At 41.5% G+C, this 25,779-nt stretch overlaps 1 protein-coding gene across 1 annotated transcript in view; it reads right to left on the minus strand.

The window, feature by feature from the left end:
• The window catches only part of plxnc1 (plexin C1), a 125,811-nt gene that overhangs the window by 11,436 nt on the left and 88,596 nt on the right, over nucleotides 1–25,779 (minus strand). Inside the window, exons 20-31 of the mRNA XM_043713333.1 lie at nucleotides 24,362–24,471; nucleotides 24,172–24,228; nucleotides 20,539–20,663; nucleotides 18,988–19,183; nucleotides 16,935–17,081; nucleotides 12,142–12,328; nucleotides 11,529–11,632; nucleotides 9,429–9,483; nucleotides 8,943–8,974; nucleotides 8,759–8,860; nucleotides 3,409–3,572; nucleotides 461–608 (exon numbers count right to left, since the gene is read on the minus strand). Coding sequence (XP_043569268.1) covers nucleotides 461–608; nucleotides 3,409–3,572; nucleotides 8,759–8,860; nucleotides 8,943–8,974; nucleotides 9,429–9,483; nucleotides 11,529–11,632; nucleotides 12,142–12,328; nucleotides 16,935–17,081; nucleotides 18,988–19,183; nucleotides 20,539–20,663; nucleotides 24,172–24,228; nucleotides 24,362–24,471 — 1,427 coding nt within the window. The remainder of the gene's footprint in view (nucleotides 1–460; nucleotides 609–3,408; nucleotides 3,573–8,758; nucleotides 8,861–8,942; nucleotides 8,975–9,428; nucleotides 9,484–11,528; nucleotides 11,633–12,141; nucleotides 12,329–16,934; nucleotides 17,082–18,987; nucleotides 19,184–20,538; nucleotides 20,664–24,171; nucleotides 24,229–24,361; nucleotides 24,472–25,779) is intronic.

Below are 25,779 nucleotides of genomic sequence, written 5' to 3' on the forward strand. Positions count from 1 at the left end.
ACTTTCTCCCCACCCCCACCCTCCTCTAGCTTATCTCTCCACCCTTCAGGCTCTCTGCCTTTATTCCTGATGAAGGGCTTTTGCACAAAACGTCGATTTTACTGCTCCTCGGATGCTGCCTGAACTGCTGTGCTCTTCCAGCACCACTAATCCAGAATCTGGTTTCCAGCATCTGCAGTCATTGTTTTTACCTGTAAGGGTATCTGCACTAAACTGCAATGAGTGAGGTGAATAACAGGTAGAGAGTATAATGGGTGGAATGGATAATGGGCCAGGGGTTGAGGGGCAGGGTTGTAATGGGTGGGATGTGATTGGCTGAAAGACACACCATGTACAGAAGGTGGAATAAGCAAGGTGGGGGTATAACAAGCCGGCAGTTAAGGAATAGTGTGTACCAGGTCAGCCAATCACTAATTCCCGATCTCTCCCAATGGTTAAAATCAACCCTAAAGATAGTTACCTTCCCGAGCTTATGAGAAACTAAGGAGAAGGAATCCATGAAGGCCTGTGCAATGACGGAGAGACAGCTATCCAAGTGCGGGGTTTTCTCCATGTCAAACACAAACTGAGGATTTTTAATGATGTTTATCCAAAAGCGAAGGGGAAGGCTGATGAAGAAAGAACAGACATGTTAAAACCTGACCCTGTCAATTTCAAAACCGTAACATCAATGAGCTGCCTCGCTTGTTTCATTTCCCTGATGGTTCTGTGAATTTATGAGCAACGCAATCAAGCTGATTGGTTCCAGTTCCAGTTTGGAGTCCTGTTGTATCCTGTTTCACTGTAGTGATGTTATTACTGACTGTTCCTAACACTCTCTGCCACACACAGCAGCTCAACATTACTTAATTCGTTACCAAGACGCTCCACAACTGAGGGGATGGGCTGATATTGGAGAAGTTTGTCCCATTCACTACCTGGTAATCTGACCTGACCGAATAAAAGAGCAGCACTCCAAAAGCTTGTGATTTCACATGAACCTGTTGAACTATAACCTGGTGTTGTGTCCACCCCAGTCCAACGCCAGCACTTCCACAACATGGTAATCTGATAGATGCAGTACTGTTTCCAATCCTGGGCACTACACTTTAGGAAGGACATGAAGACTGAAGGGTTGAAGACAAGATTCACAAGGACGGTTCCTGAAATGAAGATTGTGAAGAGAGATTGGAGAAGCTGGGATTGTTCTCCTTGGAAAAGAGAAAGTTGACAGGAGATCTGATGGAAGGATTCAAAATCATGAAAAGTGTGGACAGAATAGATAGGGAGAAAATGTTCCCATTTGTGAAAAAAAATTAAGATTTATATCAATTAGCAAAAGAAGCAAAAGCAACATGAGAAAAAAAATCCTTCACTCAGTGAAAGGCTAAGATCCAGAATGCACTGCCTGAGAGAGTGTGTTTCTATGCAAAAGTGAATTGGACTGTTATTTCAAAAGGATCAATGTGCACAGTTATTGGGAGAAGGCAGTTCAGATATGATGGGTTGAATAGACTCTTGCATTGTAACAGTTCTATGGGAGTATCTGTGGGGCAGGAAGAAGGGGTTTACAACAGGAAGGAGACACGATCCATGGGGCAGGAAGAAGGGGTTTACAACAGGAAGGAGACATGATCTGTCAAAGTTACCCACCACTGGGTGAAGAGAAAAGCTTGCTGACCTGGATGAGAAACTAATTGAAGGCTTGTCTATCCTCTCAAGGGACCATGGTACATTTTAACAAAACACAATGCAGTTCTCTCCAATGTTCTTACCAACATTGATCCCTCAACCAAATCACATCACATCCCATTGCTGACAGTGGGAGTTTGCTGAGCCACCTTTTTTACATTACTACAGTGCTTATAGCACAAAAGCATTTCATTGGCTGTAATTCACTGTGAGTCAGTCCTGAGGTGGTGAAGGAAAGAAAAACTTGAATTTATCACCTTTAATACCATAAGCGGTAGAAGCAGAGGTAGGCCATTCAGCCCATTAGATCTGCTCTGCCGTTCATTGAGATCATGGCTGATTTGATAATCCTTAACTCCAAATTCCTGCTTTGTTCTCATAAACCTTGACTGCCTTACTGATTTCAAATCTGTTTATCTCAGCTTTTAATATACTTAATAACTCAGCTTCTATAGTAAAGAAGTTCACAAATTCACCACACTCTGAAAGAGTGTTCTTCCTTATCTCTATCAGAAATAGGCAACCCCTTATTCTGAGATTATGCTCTTTGATTCGAGACTCTTTCACAAGGAGAAACAATCTTTCCACATCTACCCTGTCAAATCTCCTCAGAATTCTACATATTTCAATAAGATCACCTCTCGTTCTTCTAAACTCTAATGGATAGGACCTCTAGACATCTCAAAATGCTCCGCACTCAAAAAAGGATCAGTGAAGGAATCACTGTTGTAACGTAAGGAATGTGGTTCTTCTGTTCCATTTGCTTACTTGTTTTTGACAATTCTCGGGTTAGTTTTTAGACTGGGGCAGATAGTGATGAGACAGGGAAGGAACAATGTAAGCAAGCTCACAATCTGATCAGAAAGCTTCATGTGTCAGCAGGCCACAGGAAGGACCACGAGACTGGAGTGCATTCAGAGAATGAGGAACAACATGTTGATGATTGGATAGAACAACTTGCACCCTCAATACACAAGCCAGAAACAAAATTCTGGAAACAGCCAGTGAGTCAGCAATATTCACGGAAAAATGAGGCTAAGGTTAATCCCCATGTAATAGGGTCACACAGCACAAAAACAGAGCCTTTGGTCCAACCAGTCCATGCCAAACATAATCCCAAACTAATCTAGTCCCACCTGCCTGCTCCTGGTCCATATATATCCAAACCTTTCCTACCCAAACATCTTTTAAACAGTATAATTGTGTCCACATACACCACTTCCAAGGGAGTTCTTTCCATGTTCTAAAACCCTTTGAAGAAATTGGAATTCTACAGCTGAAGAGATGGAATGAAAGCTGCAATTATTGAATAAGGATGTGCTTGGAGTTGGATTTCCTGAATAACAGGATCTTTACCCAGTTCACTTTGCTGAGTTATCATTCATCATTAGAAACTCATGGCTTCTGCCACTGTGATCAGTTGTGCGCACATAATAGAGCAATGTCAATGTTTTGGAAAGGACACTGGACTTGGCAGGGTATCTTCATGCTGGTTGAATCCATATTGAACTCTGAATCAAGTGAGACAACACACACTGTCCAGTCTGCTGAACATATGTTGAACTCTTTCCTTCAGAACAGGGTGGCAGTTCAAGATCCTCAAGCCCAGAGTGCATTATATCCCTCATACCCTCACCTCAAGATGGCAAAAATACATCTCCGAACTGTGTTATTTTCTAAATGGTAAGAAGACTCAAAGTTAAGCAAAAGCATCACTAATAATGTAATGCTCAGTACCTGTTAGTCTTCCATATGTGTAAGACATCAGGATCAGTTATCTTCTTACTGACAGCCTGAGCATGTAAAATGTCAAAGATGTGCCGAATAGCTATTGGTGGCTTGCCATTTGGAATGTTCCAGATGTTTCTGAAAAGGCTTTCGACAAAAGGGTGAAGTGCAACCTGAAACAGAGAGAGGCCAGTGGCTTGAGGAGTTGATCTGTAAAGCACTTCCAACAAATTGCAATATAATTGATCCAGAGACAGAGACAGAGGGATAAATGGAAACAAGATTAGAGTGATGCTGGAAAAGCACAGCAGGTCAGCAGCATCTGAGGAGCAGGAAAATCGATGTTTCAGACAAAAGTTTTATCTCTCTAAAAAATTTAGTTTTTTTTATCTCTCCACCCCTGAGGCTCCCAGCCTCATTCCTGATGAAGGGCTTTTGCCCAAATTATCGATTTTCCTGCTCCTTGGATGCTGCCTGACCTGCTGTGCTTTTCCAGCATCTGCAATACCCACCTTTGCCCAGATAAATGGAAACATTCAAACGGTGTGGTTGAAAATGTGCTGTCAAAAAAAGCTATAGAGTCAGATTGAAGTTGCTACCTAGGTATACCCGACAAGAAGTCTAGAAGTGAAATGCTCTTTTTCAAATTTATTTTTCTTTACAATTGCTCCTTATTTTCCTTTACACATTTCTAAAAAAAACACCTCAGAAGCTGTAAAGAGAAAATACATCTCCAGACAGAACCAAAAGGATTCTGGCCAAAGCAACTTGAGCTCCTGTAAAATATTTCCAAAGAGGAATAACTGGACAACTTAGTCTGGATTGTAAAGAAACAAAACTGAAATGGATGGCCCTGTGATATACTTTTCACCTGGACAGTGAGAATTCAAATACCATGAGGACAGAGGCATGCTCACTTCGACAGGCAGGAACAACTCAGAAACATCAGTCTATACGTGATGCTGACATATCATTGCCGGACTTGAGGGTGTGTTGTACTATCAGAGATTTACCCTTCCAAATGAGGTGTTAAATTAAGGCTCCATATCCTTCTCAGATATAAAGGATCCCATGCTTAATTCTATAGTAGAATGGAAGAGTTCTCCCCTAGTGTCCTGCCAATATTTATCTCTCAAACAACATCACCTAAGCACAGTTAGTGATGGAGTGTTTGCTACCCTTCATGAAGAATATTGCACAGAAAGACCCAACTCCTTAAGCAGGGTGGATTTCCCCTTTCATGATATTCGTTCGTGTATGGGATCAAGTCAACAGGACAGTGATGGCATCAGTCAGGGTAAGGAAATCAATCAAATTGAAATATTCTCACAGACAGCAACCTAGAAAGTAAAATTCATTGAGTACAGAGAGCAAACGATCTAACAGGGACACATGAATGGGATTGACTTAGGGATTGAACAAACTTCAAAGCTATATTTTATCATAATGGAGGACTTTGATAATTCACAAATAAAATGTTAGTTTTTCAAGTTCAGAAATGTTTCCTGGAAGTAATTAAAGGCTTAGTACACTATCCAAATCTCAGTTCCACCTCATTAATGAGGTATACCTTGATTCAAGCAGTTTTACAGCAAGATTCATGCTCTGTCAACAGCATCAAAGGATAGATTCTAGTCAGTTCAGTGATTTCTGATTGATTGCAATCTGCAGGAACTTCAACGAAAACATTCCTTTAGAGAATCACTGACAAAACCTCGGGATTTTCAGTCTTAGGTGTGTGTGCACATGCTCCTGAAACTGCTCTCAGTTTCAGAGGAATACAATGGTGAGTGTTGATGGTTTTGCTTTCATTACTGTAACAATAGTACGGCTTAAAGAGGTGTAATTTGTCTTGTTTTTTTTAAGGAAGAGAGGTTGTGACAAAGGTGTGTGGAGCAGTCTGTTCCAAGCCAATAAAGTGAGAGCTTGTGAGAGCTTGAGGTTTTTTAAATGTTGGAACAATAGAAGCAGCAGGAATGGGTGGAGTTAGGTTCCCACAGAGTCAGGGTTTTAGTTTGGCTTTCAATAGTTGTTGGGGTTTGGAAGCTGCCATACATCCCTCCCTTCTCAGCAAAAAAATGCTAGAGTTCTCTCTCTGTCTGCCAGAATTTTCTCTTTAAATTATTTTCTCTTGGACTGAAGAAACATTGCATGTGAGACAATCTACTTTACTGAATTTGCCTTTGCCAAGGGTGTGTGTATTGGATGTTAATATATTGGAACAGTTGCTGTTTAGCAGTTAAATGATTTATTATTCTGTTAAGTTTTCCAATAGAATTGAAGTTAAACCAATTCTTCTTTCCTCTATTTGTATTTTAACAGTAGGGTACAAATAAAGTGTGCTTTGCTTAAAGCTGTATAACCAATTGAATTACACCTGGAACACTGCACCTCATACTTGTCTTTATACAAGATAAAAGTTAGAATTTAGTCTGTCTTCTTGATATGTTTGAAGTGGGGTTTGTCTGGTCCATAACATTACTAAGGCAAAGTCCAATGCTTATCACATTAAGGTTTGTGAGAGCTTGTTCTGTAATGTGATTCCTTAATGCAATAGTATATACATTCTTTAACTCCCAAAGTTCTGAAGGGTGCTATAAGAAATGCCTGTCTTTCTTTAATTGAATATCTAATTCATTTCATTGTGACTTAATAAATCAAAGAAGTATTGTTGCTACAAAGCATGGAGACTAAGCTAAGACTTAATTGAAGACTTGCTTATAGATTACAAGCACTAAACTAACACTAAGTACTATCGTAGGGTTGAATTGTTACCAATAAGATATCAGATTAACAGCTTTGTATCAGTGTTAGCATACTTGAATATGTGTAATAGGTTCAAATCACATCCAGAATATGGCTACACACTCAACACAATGTTGCATTGTCAAATGCCATCTGTTAGTTCAAAACATGAAGCAAAGCTCCATGTTCATTTAATTCTTTCCCGGGATGTGGATGTCACTGGCTAAGCCAGCATTTGTTGGCCAGTCTGAATTGACCTTGAGAAGGTGGTGGGTGAGACACCTTCTTGAACCTCTGCATCCATGTGATCTCAGGAGAAAGTGAGGACTGCAGATGCTGGAGACCAGAGTTGAGAAGTGCTGCCTGGCCTGCTGTGTTTTTCCAGCACCACACTTCTCAACTCCATGTGATCTCAGTAAGCCCAAAGCGCTGTGAGAAAAGGAAAGCCAACATTTTTACCCCAGTGACAGTGAAGGAATGACAATATATTTCTAAGGAAGGACAAATGGCTTGGAGGGGAACATGCAGGTGATGGTGTTCACGTATGTCTGCTACCCTTATCCATCCAGGTGGTGGACGTGGAGGAGCCTTGGTATATAACTGCAGTGCATCTTGTAGATGGTACACATTGCTGCTACTGAAAGACAGTGCTGGAGGGTGGTGATCAAGGTGGTGGAATGGGCTGCAAATCAAGTGAGGTCTGCTTTGTCCTGGATGGTGTCAGGTTTCTTGAATGTTGTTGAATCCGGACTCATCCAGGCAAGTGGAGAATATTTCATCATATTCCTGACTTGCACCTTGTAGATGGTGGACATATCTGGTGAGCCAGGAGATGAGTTATTCACTGTATAATTTCCCTGGCTCTGACCTGTTCTTGTAGCTATGTATTTATGCAGCGGGTCCAGTTCAGTTTCTAGTCAATTATAAACCTCAGCATGTTGATTGTGGGGGATTCAGTTGTGGTAACACATACTGAATGTCAAGGGATATTCTCTCTTCTTGTAGATGATTATTATCGGCCATATACTCGGTGCAGAAGTTACTTGTTATTTGTCAGTCAAATCTTTGAGGAGAAAGTGAGGTCTGCAGATGCTGGAGATCAGAGCTGAAAATGTGTTGCTGGAAAAGCGCAGCAGGTCAGCCCGCTTATGCCCGAAACGTCGATTCTCCTGTTCCCTGGATGCTGCCTGACCTGCTGCGCTTTTCCAGAAACACATTTTCAGATTTGTCAGTCAAAGCCTGGATATTGTCCTGATCTTGTTGCATTTGGAAATTGATGGCTTCAGTATCTGAGGAGTCTCAAATGGTGTTGGACATCAGTGAACATCCCCACTTCTGACTTTATGATGGAGGGAAGGTCATTGATGAAACAGCTGAAGATGGTTGGGCCGAGGACACTACCCTGAGGAACGCCTGCAGAGATGTCCTGAAGCTGAGATGACTGACATCCAACAACCATGATCATGTTCCTATGTGTCAGGTATGACTCCAACCAGCAGAGAGTATTCCCCCTGAATCCCATTGACTCCAATTTTGCCTGGGCTCCTTGATTTCAGGGGGGGCCTTGATGTCAAGGGCAGGCACTCTCATCTCACCTCTTGAGTGCAACTCTTTTGTTTGTATTTGGACTAAGGCTGTAAAGAAGTCAGGATCTGTCTGGTTTTGGTAGAACAATTAAGGGTCAGTGAGCAGGCTATTGCTGAGTAAGTGCTGCTAGATAGCACTATTATTGACACCCTAATGATTGAAAATAGACTGGTGGGGCATTGTCTGTAAGGTATGATTCTGTGAGTATGACAGGGCTGCGTTTACCGTTGTCATTCCCAGTGTCTAAGTCAATGTCAGATAGTCTGTCCAGTTTCATTTCTTTTATTTAGCTTTATACAACTGAGTAGTTTTCCTAGCCATTTCAGAGGACTGTTAAGAGTAAACCACATTGTTGAGGGTCTGGAGTCACATGTAGGCCAGACCAGGTAAGGATGGCAGATTTTTCTTCTCTCAAGGACATTAGTGAGACAGATGGATTTTCATGACAGACTTTCAAAATCAACAACCGTTTCATGGTCACCATTAGACCAGCTTTTAAATGGAGGTTTATTAATTCAATTCCAATTTCACCAAGCCATGTGTGAACTGAACCCAGATCCCAGATCATTAGCCTGGATCTTTAGATTACCAGTTCAGTGATATTACCATTATATTACATTATCACTACAGGAATGAGTAACGCCTCATGACACTATCTGAAGTCTAGTCCTGGTCAATATATATCACTTGGTCAACATTACCAAAATGGTGACATGTACATCACCACATCACAGTAGATGGATCCGTGTTCTGCAGAAATGATCAGTATGTACTTCCTATACAACAATAGTGTCTCCACTTCCAGAGTGCATGTTGGCTATAAAGTACTTTGGAACACTGTGAAGCCATGAAAGACACAATGCAAATTGAGGCCTTTTCCTCAGTGGCAGCTTGTCAAGGGGAAGATGCAGTCAACAGATTAACCGTGAGATTTCAGACCATTTGGAAATACCATGGCTGATTTTACCCCCAGACTATGGAGCAAAATGGTAAAAGAACACTCACAGTTCCACAAGCGTAACAGTACCTTAGAAGATAGCAGCTTTGTTAGATACATCTCCTTAACCTTGAAATTTTGTTTTCCTCGATCTGGCGCATTAGTTTCTGCAATTTCTGAACTTGGTGAAATCTAAAGAAGGCAAAATATTGTCACAAATAAAACGCATAACTAGAAATGTCGGTTATAAACTGAACCAGAGTGAAATACATACCAGGTGACAAAGTTTCTCTGCAGATCTATTATCTAGAGCAAATGAGAGAAGGTGATTTTTGAAGGAGGTCACTCATATATTAGTACAGAGCTTAAAATTTTGAATATTGCACTAAAGGCATGTGGCTGAGAAATGAACTGCATACTTCTGGCGATTAAACAACACTCAATCTGGTTTTGCACTGTGGGAATATACAAATGATTTTTAGATATATATCAGAAATATTTGCAAAATTCCAGCTCATGATGAAAGAATTTTCACTCAGGCACATCTCAGTTTCAAAATAATCAGCGAGAGTGACATCCCAGGGGTCATAGAGATCGAAAACAGGAAAAAAAGAGCCTTCTGCCTGTACACACACTCCACTGTTTCATATCTTTATATATCACTAATGTAACAAAACATCCTTAGGCACTTTACAGCTACATAAACTGATCAAAAAATCAAACATTGATTGAAGACAGCTTCAATTCTTTTAAAGGTTACCTCTTTTTGGATGGTCGACTCTTCTAACTGCAACCACGGATGCTGTAGCTGGAATCTGAATAGGGATGCGAAGAATTAACAAGTTAACAGACATTGTCAAAAATACACAATCACAAACACATGATCACGCACATGTGCACTCTGTCACTCTCATTCTTTGCACATAAACCCAGACTAACCCTCATACCTGAAGAAGGGCTTATGCCCGAAACGTCGATTCTCCTGTTCCTTGGATGCTGCCTGACCTGCTGCGCTTTTCCAGCAACACATTTTCAGCTCTAACCCTCATACCCCCTCGCAAACACACACTTAACACTCAGGATTTTTTTGTAAAGACAGTCTGACTACAGCGGCCTTTTAAAAAATTGGCACCTTGGGAGCAGATGGCCCTGACCCTGACAGGTACCTGCACTGCCAGCAGTCCTGCCAAATATTAAATCACCCAGGCAGCAATTCCAACCATAGCAGATCCATTTGGAATTGGGACTGACTGCATAAAGACTACAATTTTGTAATTCCAAGGGGTCTGAATCACAACTTTCTGCAGTAGGCGTAAACACTCAATTCAGGTGAATTAGTTCTGTTTAAGTGCTATGCTCTGAGGTGATTGTGGGCACAGTGTCGGAGGGTCAGAGACCCGGGTTCAATTCCCGCCTCAGGTGACTGACTGTGTGGAGTTTGCACATTCTCCCTGTGTCTGCGTGGGTTTCCTCCGGGTGCTCCGGTTTCCTCCCACAGTCCAAAAAATGGGCAGGTGAGGTGAATTGGCCATGCTAAATTTCCCGTAGTGTTAGGTGAAGGGGTAAATGTAGGGGAATGGGTCTGGGTGGGTTGCGCTTCGGCGGGTCGGTGTGGACTTGTTGGGCTGAAGGGCCTGTTTCCACACTGTAAGTAATCTAATCTAAATCCCCACCTCTTTAAAAAAGTGAATTAAGTCAGGTTATGCTTAAAATAAAGCAGACTCCTAATGCTAGAGGGTACTGATAGTCTGGTCAATCGCTTAGAAAAAGTTATTAGCTGTTTACTTCTGCAGTTTCAATAAACTTCAGTGTTGACATTTTACAAGAGGTTGTTATTACAGCTGAGTTTCAAAATCACTTTATAAGGGGATGGGTTCACATGTTGATTGATAGATTGAGAATATTAAGATGTGTTTAATGATTTGGCTGTCTGTGAGGTGATGAGTGGAGACGTGTTTTTGTTTCGTTGGAGGAGATTTACTGTGTTGAATGGGAGCTTTTATTTTGCAGTATCGAGTATGTAGCAAGAACGTTATCAGGTTGTACCATCTTCTTATGGTTGGTTTTCCCATAAAGGATACTGGTAGAGTGACTATGGAAGTGATAAAGATGATACAGGGTTTTGAGAGGGCATGAGGAGATATATGGGGAGGACATAACATAAAGGACAAGTGACCTTCGTACAACCAGGCCAAAGTCTCTGCGAACTGAGGTGGACCTTCCAACCAGCCTTCTTGGTACCCACCTGCCCCATGACCCCTTCCAAATGGCCAGTGCAGGTGACGGGCCTGTATCCATCCTGTCCCCCTTTCCCTGGAATGAATGTAAGGAAAGGAGGCGGGTCTACCCTGTTCAGAAATTTCACAAAATCCCGAATTGTGAGATTTCCCCGAATCTCACAAAAGACACACATGAACAGTCTCTTTCCCCGAATCTCACAAAAGACACACATGAACAGTCTCACAGCCACTCACGTAGGTACACACACACACACACACACACACACACACACACACACACACACACACACCACTCTCTCTCTTTCTCTTTCATTTTCACTGTACCCAAAAATCCACTCTCCCCTAAACCAATGAAATGGGATCTTGATCCCTAAAACCCATTCTCTCCTCCTTTATATGCTTTTCCACCTATTCCCTTACCCACACCCTTTCCTCCTGATAACCTACTTTCTGGCTGCCAATGCCCTGCTCTATCTTTCCTGATACCCTCCTCTCTCCTCACCTACCTTCCCTTCCCTGTTCTCTCTTCCCTGTGCTCATATTGACAAAGGGAAATTGTCAGCCCCTTTACTGACAATTGAAAATGATTGGTGCAGATATGACCAGGATCGACCTCATACCTGATAGTGTCTAACTGTATTTAATTTCTTTATCCCATTTTCAAGAACTTGTGATGATTGGTCGATATCCTGGAGTATTTGGTTTGATCCATTCTTAGCATATTCTAGAACAACAAAAAAACACTTAATTATTCAGTGAATGAGTGACATAACTCAACAGATGCAAACTGTTGCTTTGCACATGCACATCCAGGTCTCCCTGCTGCTGCGCACACTTCACAGTTACCCTTTATGTCACAACATTTCTCCCTGTTCTTTTTGTCAAAATGTATCAGCTCACACTTCTTGCATAATAGTTCATTTGCCACCTACCTGCCCACTCCAACAACCTGTCCTCTTGAAGTTCCACATTCAATATCCTTATAATATCTACAACGCGCCAAATTTTGGTCCATCTGTGGAATTTGAAAATGTCCCCGCATGCTACAAGATCTAAGTGGACAGAAGCTCTTGTGGACCTCAGTATCTGTTCCTACTGTATCTTTAGTTTTCAGTATGTGAGCTGGAGCTGTTTTGATAAAATATTAGCAAAGGACACCGGAGTTGACCGGACAATGTAGATGCCCCAGTCACGCAAAGGAGGTTAGAACTAAACACCTGAGAAGGAAATTACCCAGGTCGATATCTTCCATTTTGAATCTTTGTGAGTAACCATATCTGCTAAAGAAAGCCTCAAAAATCTTCTCCTTTGCTTGTCCTATTGTGTCACAATCCAGAACATCCACTTCTAACGTGGGCTGGCTGTCCAGATCACCATCAACGTCCGCCTCAGTGTTCAATTGGAATGAAACGTCCAGTTTCTACCAGGAGAGAGATCAATACATTAACGCCCATTCTCACAATTGCACCAATGCAACATTAACCTCCTGATCTGGAAACTAACTGTGAACAAGGAGTCATTCCTCAGTAATAGAATAATGAAGCTGTGCAGCAAAAAAACAGACACAGAGAGGGTAATTTCAGGAAGTGTTGCCCAATTATACATCCGTTCATGAAAGAGTATCAATGGTTGATTAAGGACACGTTATATAGTTACTGGGAGACGGCAGAAGTGAATTTGAGAAACTAACACAAGCAATAAATTCAGATGGCAGGAGCCTTCATTTTAAAATATATTTAAAAATGAATCTCTATCTCATGGAACTGGTATCTGTCTGAAATGTCACCTTGATCTTTGAGATTGTGAACAGATTGGAGGTTTTCCAAGATGAATTTTCTGAAGCTATCTGATAAATTCTCACATGTGCTGCCATGCAAATCGTTTAGAAGTAGTTTGAAGGGCATTGCTGTTCACATCAGAATTGCCTTTAATTCAACTTGACCAGTCAAATAAGAACTAAAAGGTTGTTTAAGTCTGACTGCAATGAATGGGACTATAAGTTCTTGGCTGATCTGATTGTGGTGACAAGTCTACTTTCTTCCTCACCTTTGACCCCTTACCTTTGACTCCCTTACCAGTAACTTAGCCTTACAAACATTCCTTATCCCAGCCTCCCATGCTCTTTGGGAAAGAGGATTACATAGACTATCAACTCTCTGAGAAATCAATTCTCCTCATCTCTGTCTTAAATGGGATGTCCCTCCTTTTTAAACTCCATAGGACTATCTCAGATTTCACTCCATCATATCCCCACAAGTTTATATATATTTCAATTAGATCATCCCTCATATTTTCCAAGCTTCTAAAGGAGAAAGGCATCAGGGCATCAGCCATCAAATTGCATTATACACTGTGTATGATCTAATATCTAATATCAGCATTCCACTGAGTGGGTGGAATCCTTTTGGGTGCAGTTGATCTCAGAGATGGCATGCAGTGCTGGCAAAGTGTCTCATGTAGTCATGGTGTCTTGTATTGTGGGATCCTACAACCCTCACAAAGCTAGGTTCTGACTCTCTGGTAGGAGAGAATGAGATATTTTCAGACCTCATGGAATATACAGGCACTCTGGGTTCCCATTTCCCATTGGAAATATATCACCATTCTTACACTGTTCAAGGGCTCAAAATCCTGGTAAATTCCATTCCTGGCAATGCCATGAGTATCCCATCACCAATGAGCTGCGACAGTTCAAGAAGGCAGCTCTCCACCAATTTGAAAATAATTTGGAATGTACCCGAAAATTCTGTTGGCCAAATTCCCCCATCAAGTAAGAACAGATGAACTGTTTATTGTTGACGCACAGGATCCTGTTAACTGGAAAGTGGCTTTCACAATTGTCTACCCTGTGCTTTGAGGTAGTTTAATATGTGTTATGCTCTTGGTGCTTTTGATGAGATACTATACAAATGCAAGGTATTTCTTCTTTCGTCTGTACCAAGATTAGATTACTTACAGTGTGGAAACAGGCCCTTCGGCCCAACCAGTCCACACCGACCCACCGAAGCGCAACCCACCCATACCCTTACATTTACCCCTTTACCTAACACTATGGGCAATTTAGCATGGCCAATTCACCTGACTTGCACATCTTTGGACTGTGGGAGGAAACCGGAGCACCCGGAGGAAACCCACGCAGACACAGGGAGAATGTGCAAACTCCACACAGTCAGTCACCTGAGTCGGGAATTGAACCCGGGTCTCTGGTGCTGTGAGGCAGCAGTGCTAACCACTGTGCCACCGTGCCGCCTACGATGGCTCACACAAACTGGGAGAAGGTTCTCTGCACACATGGTCAAATGAAAGATCATTTAATGTAGTACTTAATGGAACAATTTTACCCTCACAGTAACACAGACCAAGGCAAAGTGGTTAAAAATAAAGGAACAGATGCAGGCAGCTTCACCATTTTATCATGAACATGACCTTTTTAAATTAAACCATTAACCAACAGACCTTGAAAAAAGCAGAACTACTGATCTTCTGAAGTGAATTCTTGCAAAGAAAAAAAACCCTTGCATGATTGTAACCCCTTCCACTACCTCAAGGCATCCCAGAATGCTTTGCAACCAGGATATTTTTTGAACTGTGGTTACTTTTGTAGGGTAGAAAATCTGGCTGTCAGTCTTCCCAGAACTAGTTGTCATAAAGAACAATGAACAAAAAATGACTAGATAATTTTGTTTCAGAATCCGATTGACCAGGCAATTCCCAATGATTATGCTTCAGCTGATGTGATAGGATCTTTAAAGTCTGCATGAGAGAGCAGGCAGTGCCTCAATTTAACATCTCATCTGAAAGCAGCACTACCTCAATATTTCACTGGAGTGCCAGCCTGGATTATGTGCTCATGTGTCTGAGTGAGACCTGAACCTATGCCTCTGGTCTACCATTGAGTCTTTTTTTTTATTTCAAAAATATACCTTATTCATTTAAAGAAACACATAGTTACAAAAGCAGTTCTGTTCTATACAGTCGCATGTCAAGGAAACTTGACTCTATCCAAACAAACCAAAGGCATCTCTTACTTGAACCGGACTATATTTGCATACATTAGGGCACCAGGGTCCAATAACTGAATGGATCCTTTTTTACCTACAGCAGGAAGACCTCAGCTTGATCTTTCCCCATTGCACCTTGGCAGTGGCTGCCCCAAACTTTAGAGCATCCCTCAGCACATAGTCCTGGACCTTGCAATGTGCCAATCTGCAACACTCAGTCAAGGTCAACTCCTTATTCTGGAAGACCAATAAGTTTCAGGCTAACCAAAGAGCATCTTTCACCAAACTGATGGTCCTTCAGACGCAGTTCTTGTTTGTCTCCATGTGTGTCCTGGGGAACAGACCATAGAGCAGAGTCCAGCGCTCGGAGCTGCTCAGGATGAACCTTGACATAAACCATTGAATCTCTCTCCAGACTTTCCTTGCAAAGGCACATTCCAGAAGGAGATATATGACAGTCTCTACCAACCTCTGCAGTTGCTTCGAGGGCTCTAAGAAGGATCTCACTCATCTAAGAAGGATCACCATCTCACTAGATAGGTGCTGATCTTTCAGGATGGAAAGGTCCTGGGAGAAGCCAAAGAGAGATTTGTGTCCATCCTATGAGTTCTGCGTTAATTGAACAGAGGGTGTACAGTGTGTCTGTGATGATTGTTCATGTCACCAGTTATAGCTAAATTGTGCCCAGTTTTCCCTTCATACATCTCAGATGTGATGTAACCTACCTAAAGCATTCAGGAAAGTACCAGCAGAAACCAGCATTTACAAGAAGTCTCTTCAGCCAGCAGCTAAAACGCACTATGCAAACCCTCCCCCATTCGATTTACTGCATGCCTGCCACCTCATATTTTTTATTCCAAAAATATATTTTGTTCATAAAAAATCTTTATCTACATACATAGTCCAGTTCTGTGCAGTCTTTGCACATTGAGAACAAATATTGAAATTTGACTCTCCCAATAGTTCCAATAACCTAAAGGTATTTCTTACTTATGCAACATTTTACTTACATACAGTTAAGGCACCAGGAAGGTCCAATAATTGAATGGACCCCCATTGTACTTCAGCAGAAAGAACTCTGATGGTGGTCTTTCCATACTGCACCTTGGCGGCATTTGTCCAAGTTTTAGATCAAATGTAGATTTTAAAATTCAAAACGTACTTTATTCAAACAAACATTGGAGTTTGACGATATCCAAAAGCATTCCTTGCTTGAACTGGATTATACTGTTTTTTATTTCAACAATATACTTTATTAAAGATAATTTATTTTACACCACATGTAGATGAAAGAATAGCAATGGCAGCAGCAGAGCTCTTCCCAGTGTCCTCTCAAACATCTCTGCCTCAATCCTCCTCATCAAAATTAGATTAACTGGATTGAATAGCAGTCACTCACAAGTGGTGGCACTACACTGGCTGAAGAGCACGTGTACTTAGGTAGTTTCCATTATAAATGTGAACATAGGAAATTACCAAAAATAGCTAATAGGAGTTGAAAGTACTCGGTTGATTTGAATATATTATTGAGACATTTGTTTGATTGGAACTTGTTTAATAGTTTACTCATTCTCTACACTTATGACCAGATAAAATGCTTCAAACTTTGGGGTTTGAAAATGAATTTTATAATTTAACCTTTTTGGTATTTTGAACACAAATAGTTCAACTTCCATGTAATCTTGCAAGATCAAAAAGGGGAACTTCTATAACTCCCCGTTAGTTGCTCAGGAACATCTGGTTTGTTGCAATATTACGTTGTACTAAAACCTTGTCAACAGGAAATGAACACACAGTGTGAAGGGGTCAATAATATTGTTGAGGTGGAATAATTTGCTTTACTTCTGGTCTGACAATGAATTCCGCAAAATAATTATGTAGACAGATATTTTATGTTATGATGCTAGTTTAAAGTTAAAACTTGCACTTTACACTTAAACATGGAAGGTAAATCCTCACAATCTTGTAGGAACTAATGGGGGTTAATTCCCTTGTGTCTGTTGTCATGATTGAGGTGTCACTTACCAGAGTTTTAAAGTCTGAAACCTCCCACAACAGCCAGTCTTCGTTTAGTGTGTACAATGCTTTACCACTCACTGCATCCACTGGACCCAGGTTAATCCGCTGTTTTATTGCAGATACAAGCTTAAATAATGGCTCTCCAACAGATTCCTGCAATTAGAAGGACAGTAATTCTCAGGACCTGGAAAACTGCATATCAGCCCTTTTATGAAACTAGCTTCTAAGAGAAAGACTGGCTTGTACTTTTATAGCATCTTTCATGACCCCAGGATGTCCTAAAGAGCTTTACAGTCAGTTAAATGCTTTCTGAAAGTTAATGAAGTCGGAAATATAACAGTCAATTTACAAACAGCATGCTCCCGCAAACATCAATTTGATAATGAAATGTCAATTGTTTCTGTGAAGTTGATTGAGGAACAAACATTGGTCAGGGCACCATGGATAACACTTCTGTTTCTTTGTCTATAGTGTCAAAGAAACTTCTAAGTACAGGTGAAAGGGCAGATACAGTCTCTAATATTTCCCCAGAAAGATGGCACCACTGACAGAGCAGCATTTGCTCAGTGTCATCCTAGATTATATGTCCAAGTGTTTGGAGTGGAGTTTGAACCCACAAGTTACTGGCCTACAACTGATATCTTTGGTTTAATTAGGATTAATTTGAGGAATTGACACTTGGGTTTCATGGAAAACCTTAATTATCACAGCATCCAGGTATAGTGCAGAATTTAGAACCGCAGTGGGATGCGGGGAGTAAAGCAGGTGGGATGAGCTCTTCTCTCCTCTATCCAATATCCCCTACAAATCATCTCAGCCATTTTACACCCTTAATGTTGTTGCATGTTTTGCCCATTTTGACTTCCCCTAAAAGTCTGAGCTTATTAATATATATGAGTGAATGTTGAATATCTCACTCATCTCTGGGACATTAAAGGGCAACTCACCTCTTCTTGTAATCGCATCTTTCTCCACTGAGTACTCTCCAAATATAAGAGCTGAGTGTAAATATGGATACTCTGACTGCTGTGAAGCCAGTAATGTTAAGAGGAACTTTAATGATCAAGACCAAAACCTCAGACTGACTTTTGCTAAAACAAAAGTGCCTCAAAAAAAAAGGGTCATGAGGCCAAAAATAGCATTTCTCTGTGACCTCCACCATGAGCTACTCATCAAAAAGAACACTGTGATTTAATGCCCTCAATCTTTCCTTGGCTCAGCAAAATATCTGACAATATGCGCTGCAAACACTTCACGGAGACACCATTTTCTCCCACAACAGGAACAGCTTTTAGCAAATTCAGCAATGATGCTGTGATTAAGTCACTGAACTTATAATCCGATGGAACAGGAGTTCAAAATGTCACGATTGGCTGTTTCATAATTTGAACTTAGATTTTAAGGTAAATTTTTAAAAAGCTGATCTCAGTAAAACTGTAAAGTTTAATTGGTTCATTAATATCCTTTAGGGAAAGAAATCTGCTGTCCTTACCCAGGCTAGACTGTACTTGCCTCTAATTCCACACTATTCATTCTTTATTCACTCGTGGGACATGGGCATCGCTGGCTAGACAGCATTTATTGCCCATCCCTAAGTTGCCCTTGACATGAATGGCTTGCTAAGAGTCAATGGTTTTTTTTCCAAACAATCAATAATGGTTTCATGATCATTTGTAGGTTCTTAATTCCAGTAGATTATTATTGAATTCATATTCCACCATCCGCCATGGCAGGATTTGAGCACAGGTCCCCAGAACGTGAGCTGAGTTTCTGGATTAATAGTCTAGTGATAATACCTCTCCATATTAACTCTGCAAAATGCCACCCAATTATATCAAACTGTTACTCAGAAGCTCAGGAAGGTGGCTCACCATCATTACCATAACCTTCTCAGGGCAGTTAGTGGACAATTAATTCCAGCAATTTCCACAGTCTCAGAATTAGAAAATGTAACAGGCTGATAACGCAAGCCGAGCTTCAATAAAAAGTGATATCATGGCCACAATTACATTGATCGCACGCCATGAATACAGAGAATAATGTGAACAACAGTCCTTACCCTCAAAAAGCCATACATGCACAGGGAAATCCAATTAGTGAGCAGTTTCTCAACCACTGTCTCTGTGCGACGGAGTAGCAGCTTTGGCTGGGCAGTTGTTTCATCCATCAAATCATTGAGAAGATGATCAAGCACGTTTGTCAGATAAACTAAATTACTATGAAACGCAATGGTCAGGAACGAAGCAAACTTACACCTGTTAATGACAGATAGTTGGTATTTTCAGAAAGACTGCTAGAAGTTCAGAACTCAATGTTTACTCTCTTGAACTCCTACATACAAATGGACTCTTGCAGATTCAAGATACCAGGACATAAAATATTACTTTAAAACAATTCTTTGATGGGATATGGGCATCACTGACTAGGCCAGTAATCGTTGCCCATTACAATGCCCTTGAACTGTAACTTGCTAGGCTATTTCAGAGGGCCACACATCCATGGATTTAGCATCATATGTGGGCCAGACCAGGTAAAAACAGGAGATTGCCTTCCCTGAAGGGCATCAGTGAAGCAATGAGTTTTTACAACAATTGGTGAATATTACAATTATAACTGAGATGAACCTTCAATTTCAGATTTTATTCACTGTATTTAAATTTCACCACTTGCTGTGGTGGAAATTGAACACATCTCATTCAAGTATTAGCCTGGGCCTCTGGATTCTAGTTCAGTGACAGTTCTATTGCAACACCACTCCTCCATTAGAAGGACAGATTCAAAGATTTTGGGTGGTCTAATTGGGATTTTAAAAAGACAGTTGGGAATTGATAGAAGAGCTGTTCCTTCTGTGAGAAATCCAGAAGTGGACTCAACTTCACTATTCTATGAAGGCCATGTTGAAGTGAAATCAGGAAGTCCTGCTTCACACATAGGAGAGTGGAAATCTCAAACCGACCCCCCCTAAATTGGAGTTTTCAGACCTGGGATCAATTGCTGTCAAGGGATATGTACCTGTGGGTGAGTTAACAGAGCTGAATTACAAAACAGCCACAATCTAGAACTGGCTTGAGGAGATCTGTGGCCTAATCCTTTTTCTACCCAAAACATATGTTTTCATGGAAATTATCATGATGGTTTGAAATTTGGCACTCTGGAGCTTTTCCTAATGAAAGCGTGATGAAAAGCTTTGGCAATGACCCTCTCTCTTCAGTGGAATACAAATTTAGTTAAAGACCACAGATTTTGATAATCATTGATTCTATTTCATTCAATATCAATTCCATTGGTTGTAATCATGTGTACTCCAGTCAGCATATGCAATAATCCCAAGGATCCACACATTATTCCCATATCTACCTGCACAGAAAATAACTAAATGGTATCTCTTTCCTTCCAAAGCTTGATATAAATATTAAAGCCTGAATGCATGGAAAGCAAGTTATTATTGACTGCGTTTGTTCTAATATTAAAAAGCTCAGTTCCATTCTAGTTAATCTCACTGTAAGACAGCATTATCAACTTCAGTATATCTGATGGGATCAAACCAAACAATGGGGAACTACAGAAAGCCCAGTTGTATCAACCAAAAGAGATGAAGTTTAAAACTAACCGGTCTTTAATAGAGAAGTCTTTTTGCTGCTCAAGATTGTGTATTAGAGTCACCAAAAACTGTTCATTATTCAGGAAGTTGTACAAGGCATTGAATCCATCATCCAATTTGTCTTTTGCTGGTGCCTGCATCAAATGAAACAGTTACGGGAGACATACAAAAATCTCTTTAGAGCTCCAGAATCACTGTGCATTCATCCTAGGATGGTGCATTCAGTATTAACAGAGAAATAGCTTTCAATACACGGATTTGATTTGGGAGGAGGGTGGATGGAACAGTGTGGTGGACATTAAATCTGTAAAAATAAAACTTTGCTGACGTATAGGAAACCTAACATGGCATTGCTAATTTCCATCTTTAACAAGGAGTGGACAGGAAACCTCCAGCAGACCTGTTATTTGAACATACTAATAGGTAATTAATTGTGTATTTGTCCCAGTGTCAGTTTTAACAAGCAATGCATGGCTTTCTTGAACTGTGTGAAACATGCCATGGACAAACAAGGCAGGAACTCAGTGAGTATTAATGATTCTATGAAATGATGCAGGGGCAGCATGGTGGCTCAGTGGTTAACACAACTGTCTCACAGCACCAGGGACCCAGGTTGGATTCCACCCTCAGGTGACTGTCTGAGTGGAGTTTACACATTCTGCCTGTGTCTGTGTGGGTTTCCTCCAGGTGCTCTGGTTTCCTCTCACAGTCTAATGATATGCAGGTTAGGGGATTGGCCATGCTAAATTTCCCACAGTGTCCAGGGATGTGCAAGCTAGGTGGATTAGCCATGTGAAATGCAGAGTTAGAGGGAAACAGTAGGGGAATAGGTCTAGGTGGGATGCTCTTCAGAGGGTTAGTGTGGACTTGATGAGCTGAATGGCCTGCTTCCACCATTAAGAGATTTCTATGAACTTGACAGAAAGACTGAGGAGTGTTTTCAGACTGAAACAGGATAAATGCTTTCTCTGACAGGATTTCTTCACAAAGGGTGCACTCATCACTTTATAAATGATTTCCCAAATTTTCGAAGATGGATACACATTGCCAGCAGGCGTAAAGGTAATCAGAATCCTGGTTTTATTTTTGTGTTTGGATCCTTCTTGCGATCTGCTGGATTTGACAATGTACTGCCCACCAGTATACATCTCAGGTGATCAAATCATATTTGCCAAATTTGCATTTGTTTTTATTATCAGTGAGGAAACTCTGAGACAGAGGGACCTGGTATATACTGCACTAGCTGGACTTTCACAGATACAGGGCATGCTAGAATGTACATCTGTAACAATCAAGGCAAACCCAGGTCTCCATCAACTGGAAGGAACACTGCTCCATCAATGTACAACTGGTCAATGATCAATGGAATGCTTTCACTAACATCTGTCCAAGATATTCTGGAAAATGCAATGATGCATTCATTCTCGAACAGTTCTCCCACAGTTCTTTACACCTCCACATATTCAAGGGCTACCCTCTAGGGAAATGCCTGGCAACTCCTGAGGGGGACAGTATTACTGACACAAAGGAAAGAAACAACTCCAACTCACGCGGCTGTCCAAAGCAAGCTGTTGGGCCGCTGACATTGTGACTCAGGTGGCTGGACAGATCTGGGGCAGGGGTTTCTGATAGCAATGCACCCGGAAGGCTGCCAGGTTGGCAGTGGTTAGCTGCACTTTGCACATTCTTGCACTGCAGAGGGAACTGCAACTGCACCAGGAGGAAGACACATCCTCAGAGGAGGATGGTGCAGGGACCGTGCCTGCTATTACTTGCTCATTCACCAGAGAAGCTCCTAACGGCGTGGTTCAGATAACCTTGATGTGAAGATGTTGGACTGGGGTGGACAAGGTCAGAAGTCAAACGACAGGTTATGGTCCAACAGGTTTATTTGACACAGGTTTTTGGATTGCTGCTTCTTTGTCAGGTGAAGTCAGATAACCTGGCAGCGTGACGATATATCAAATATACTTCGAGGACTGCCACTCCAATAACACTTGAGAAGCCTAACATTATCAAAGGCTTGTTTACATGGCACCCCATGCACCACCTTCAACATCCACTCCAGGTTAACACTGCTACCTCACAGTGCCAGGGACTCGGGTTTCATGCCACCCTATGGTGTATATCTGTGTAAAGTTTGCACATTCTTTGTGTCTGCGTGGGTTTCTTCCGGGTGCTCCGGTTTCCACCCACAGTGGATTAGCTGTGGGAAGTGCAGGATTATGGGGTTAGGTGTGGATACTCCTCAGAGGCTCGGTGCAGATTTGATGGGCCAAGTGGCCTTTCTCTGCACTGTAGGGGTTCTAATATTCTATTCAACTCAGTGGCAGCAGTGTGTGCTATCGACAAGATGCAGTGACTGACTTCGGATCCTTAGACAGTATCTTTTCAAACCCATGACATCTACCAGCTGGAAAGATGAAGACACCAGACATATAGGACTCTGCCTGATGCAAGTTCTCCTCCAAGCCATAAAACATACTGGCCTCGAACTAAAAATCACTATTCTTTCACTGTCACTGGATCAAAATCCTGAAATCCCCCCCTAACAGTACTGTGTGGTTGTCTCTACACTCCAAGGAGTGCAGCAGCACAGGTAGCATTGGACTTAAACATTTAATGGTAGGGTCCTAGGAGTGTTGCCAAATGGAGAGACCTTGGAGTGCAGGTTTAGTGGAGTCACAGACAGACAGGGTGGTGAAGAAGGTGCTTGCCTTGTGTTTGTTGGTCAGTGCATTGCGTATAGGAGTTGGGAGGTCATGGTGCAGCTGTACAGGACTTTGATGAGGCCACTTTTGGAATATTGCATTCAATTCTGGTCTCTGCTGTAGATAAGATGTTGTTAAATTTGAAAAGGTTAACAAAAGAGTTACAAGGATGTTGCTAGGGTTGGAAGGTTTGAGCTGTAGGGAGAGGCTGAATAGGCTGGGGCTGTTTTCCCTGAAGCATCAGGGACTGAGGGATGACATTATAGAGGTTTATAAAATCATGAGGGGCATGGATAGGGTAAACAGCCAAGGCCTTTTCCCTAAGGTAGGGGAGTCTGAAACTAGAGGGCATAGGTTTAGGGTGAGAGGGACAAGATTTAAAAGGGACCTCAGGGGCAACGTTTTCATGCAGACAGTGTTGCATGTATGGAATGAGCTGCCAGAGGAAGTGGAAGAGGTGGGTACAAGTACAACATTTAAAAGGCAAATGGAAGGGTACATGAATAGGAAGGGTTTCGAGGGATATGGGCCAAATGCTGGCAAATGGGATTAGATTAATTTAGGTTGGTATGGACAAGTATGTTTCTGTGCTGTGTGACTGTACAACTCTATAGTATGTACCCAGCTTTGAAAATATGGGAGATAATCTATAAAGCAGTTGAAGAAGACAGCTAACAGGGACAATTCGAATCTAGCAATAAATGCTTGCCCAGCCAATGAAGAATGAAAACATAGTCAACACAACGCCATGAATAAGGCTCTCATAATAGACAAATATTAAACCAGGAAGAATGACTGCCCCTTGGCTTCAGTGGGGTATGGAGAGTCAGCATCTCCATTACTCCCCCCTCTCTGTTGTGTTCAGATATTGTCAACAGTAAATCAAACCAGAAAGTTCCAGAAAGCAATAAACACTGACACAAAAACAAACCTGAGGTGCAGCGACAATCGGATCTCTTACAAAGTTGGGCACATTGTCCACGCTGCCCTGTGAGGGAATTTATAAAAAGGACAAGAGTGAACCCAGGATTTTAAGACACAGATACACTGGCATGACTCAAAAGCAAAATAAATTGAATGATGATGCAACGAATTGAAAAAGATCAAGTTATAATGGTTACCTCTGGAAAGAATGTTCGGGCAGCAAAATGTTTATAATCCAGGAAAGGGATACTGCCATAATCATCAATTAAATGCACATCCGATCCCTCAGTCTGAAGCTCAACAAATCCTTGTAAAAGAAAATGAAATTGATTCAGCATTGTAAACTTCAGTGTAGTCAGCGCAGAATGTTTGCCCATCAATCACTTCATTTACAAGTCGATTGCAATTCCCCAATTAATATTACTCTTTAAGTCAAAAACTTCTCACTGTGGTATTACTTGGTAACCTTTTTTTTCTAATATTACACTGCAAACTGCACTCACCCGCTCCCCCCCACCACCACCACACCCCACAGGAAAACCAGCATCTTTGTGGTCTCAGCAATATCTGAGAAATGGTCCCATTCTTTGGCCTACATATTTCAAAATGGCTACTGAACATTTGGATACAGGTGGCCCCCGCTTTCCGAAAGTACAGCGTTCCCAGGAAAGCTTTCGTCAGCTGAAAATGGCGTAAAGTGAACGTGCATGATTTATGTGGAAAAGGTCTTGCTGTTTTTTGTAATATCGAAAATCCTCTTTGGATTCGCGAAAACAGGTACTTATGTAGGTCTTCCATAGAAATGAAATTGTGTAAAGCGAACATTTGAAAAGTGGGGGATACCTGTAAATATAATCTCGCAGGCTGCTCTTACGTATCAATGCAGGATGATGGGGGTTGCATGTTTCTTGAAGTACTTTAATTCCACTTCAGAACGTCCCAAGAGGGTTTCTCCAGATGTATGAACAGTGTGAAATTCAGGAACAGGAACAGATCTCAAATCTTAGACTTCCCCTATGGTGATCCTCTCTGTTACAGCATACGATGTGGAAATCACCAAAAACTGGGAATCCCATCCCTGACTCCATTTGGACAGACAGCTTAGCCTTTGGAAATGTGAGATACCCTTGTACTTTGGGTATCCTCAGACGTTCAGGGGTGGCTCAGGGTAGGTGCTCTTGGTGGGTGAAAGGGTGAGTGCAGAAGAGGGAGGGCACAAAGATATCCTGGGAGTAAGGGTGTCAGGTACCCTTTGTGATTTGAAATGCAGGCAGTGGTATGCCTGAAAGGTCCATAAACCCATTGGAACTGTCAACGCCACTAGAGAACCATCAAAGCTGTCAAAGAACTGTCAGAAATGTCAAGCACTTTTCAACTTCTTTCAACAAATCTCTCATGAAACAAACAGTTGTATGCCTAGTTATTTTTAGTCAATAAGGATATTGTTTAAATAGGGATGCCATGGACACACTATGTCAACAATGCTGTTCGGTTTGCCCACGGTCGAAATTGTGTGTTGACATGGAGGGGCAGGGCAAAGGATACTGGGTGGGGTTCATGGGTTGGCACTCATTTGACATGGAGATAGAAAGAGTCAGGGTGATGGACATAGGGG

This window comes from Chiloscyllium plagiosum, chromosome 23 (genome assembly GCF_004010195.1).
Source record: "Chiloscyllium plagiosum isolate BGI_BamShark_2017 chromosome 23, ASM401019v2, whole genome shotgun sequence".
Classification (NCBI taxonomy): domain Eukaryota; kingdom Metazoa; phylum Chordata; class Chondrichthyes; order Orectolobiformes; family Hemiscylliidae; genus Chiloscyllium; species Chiloscyllium plagiosum.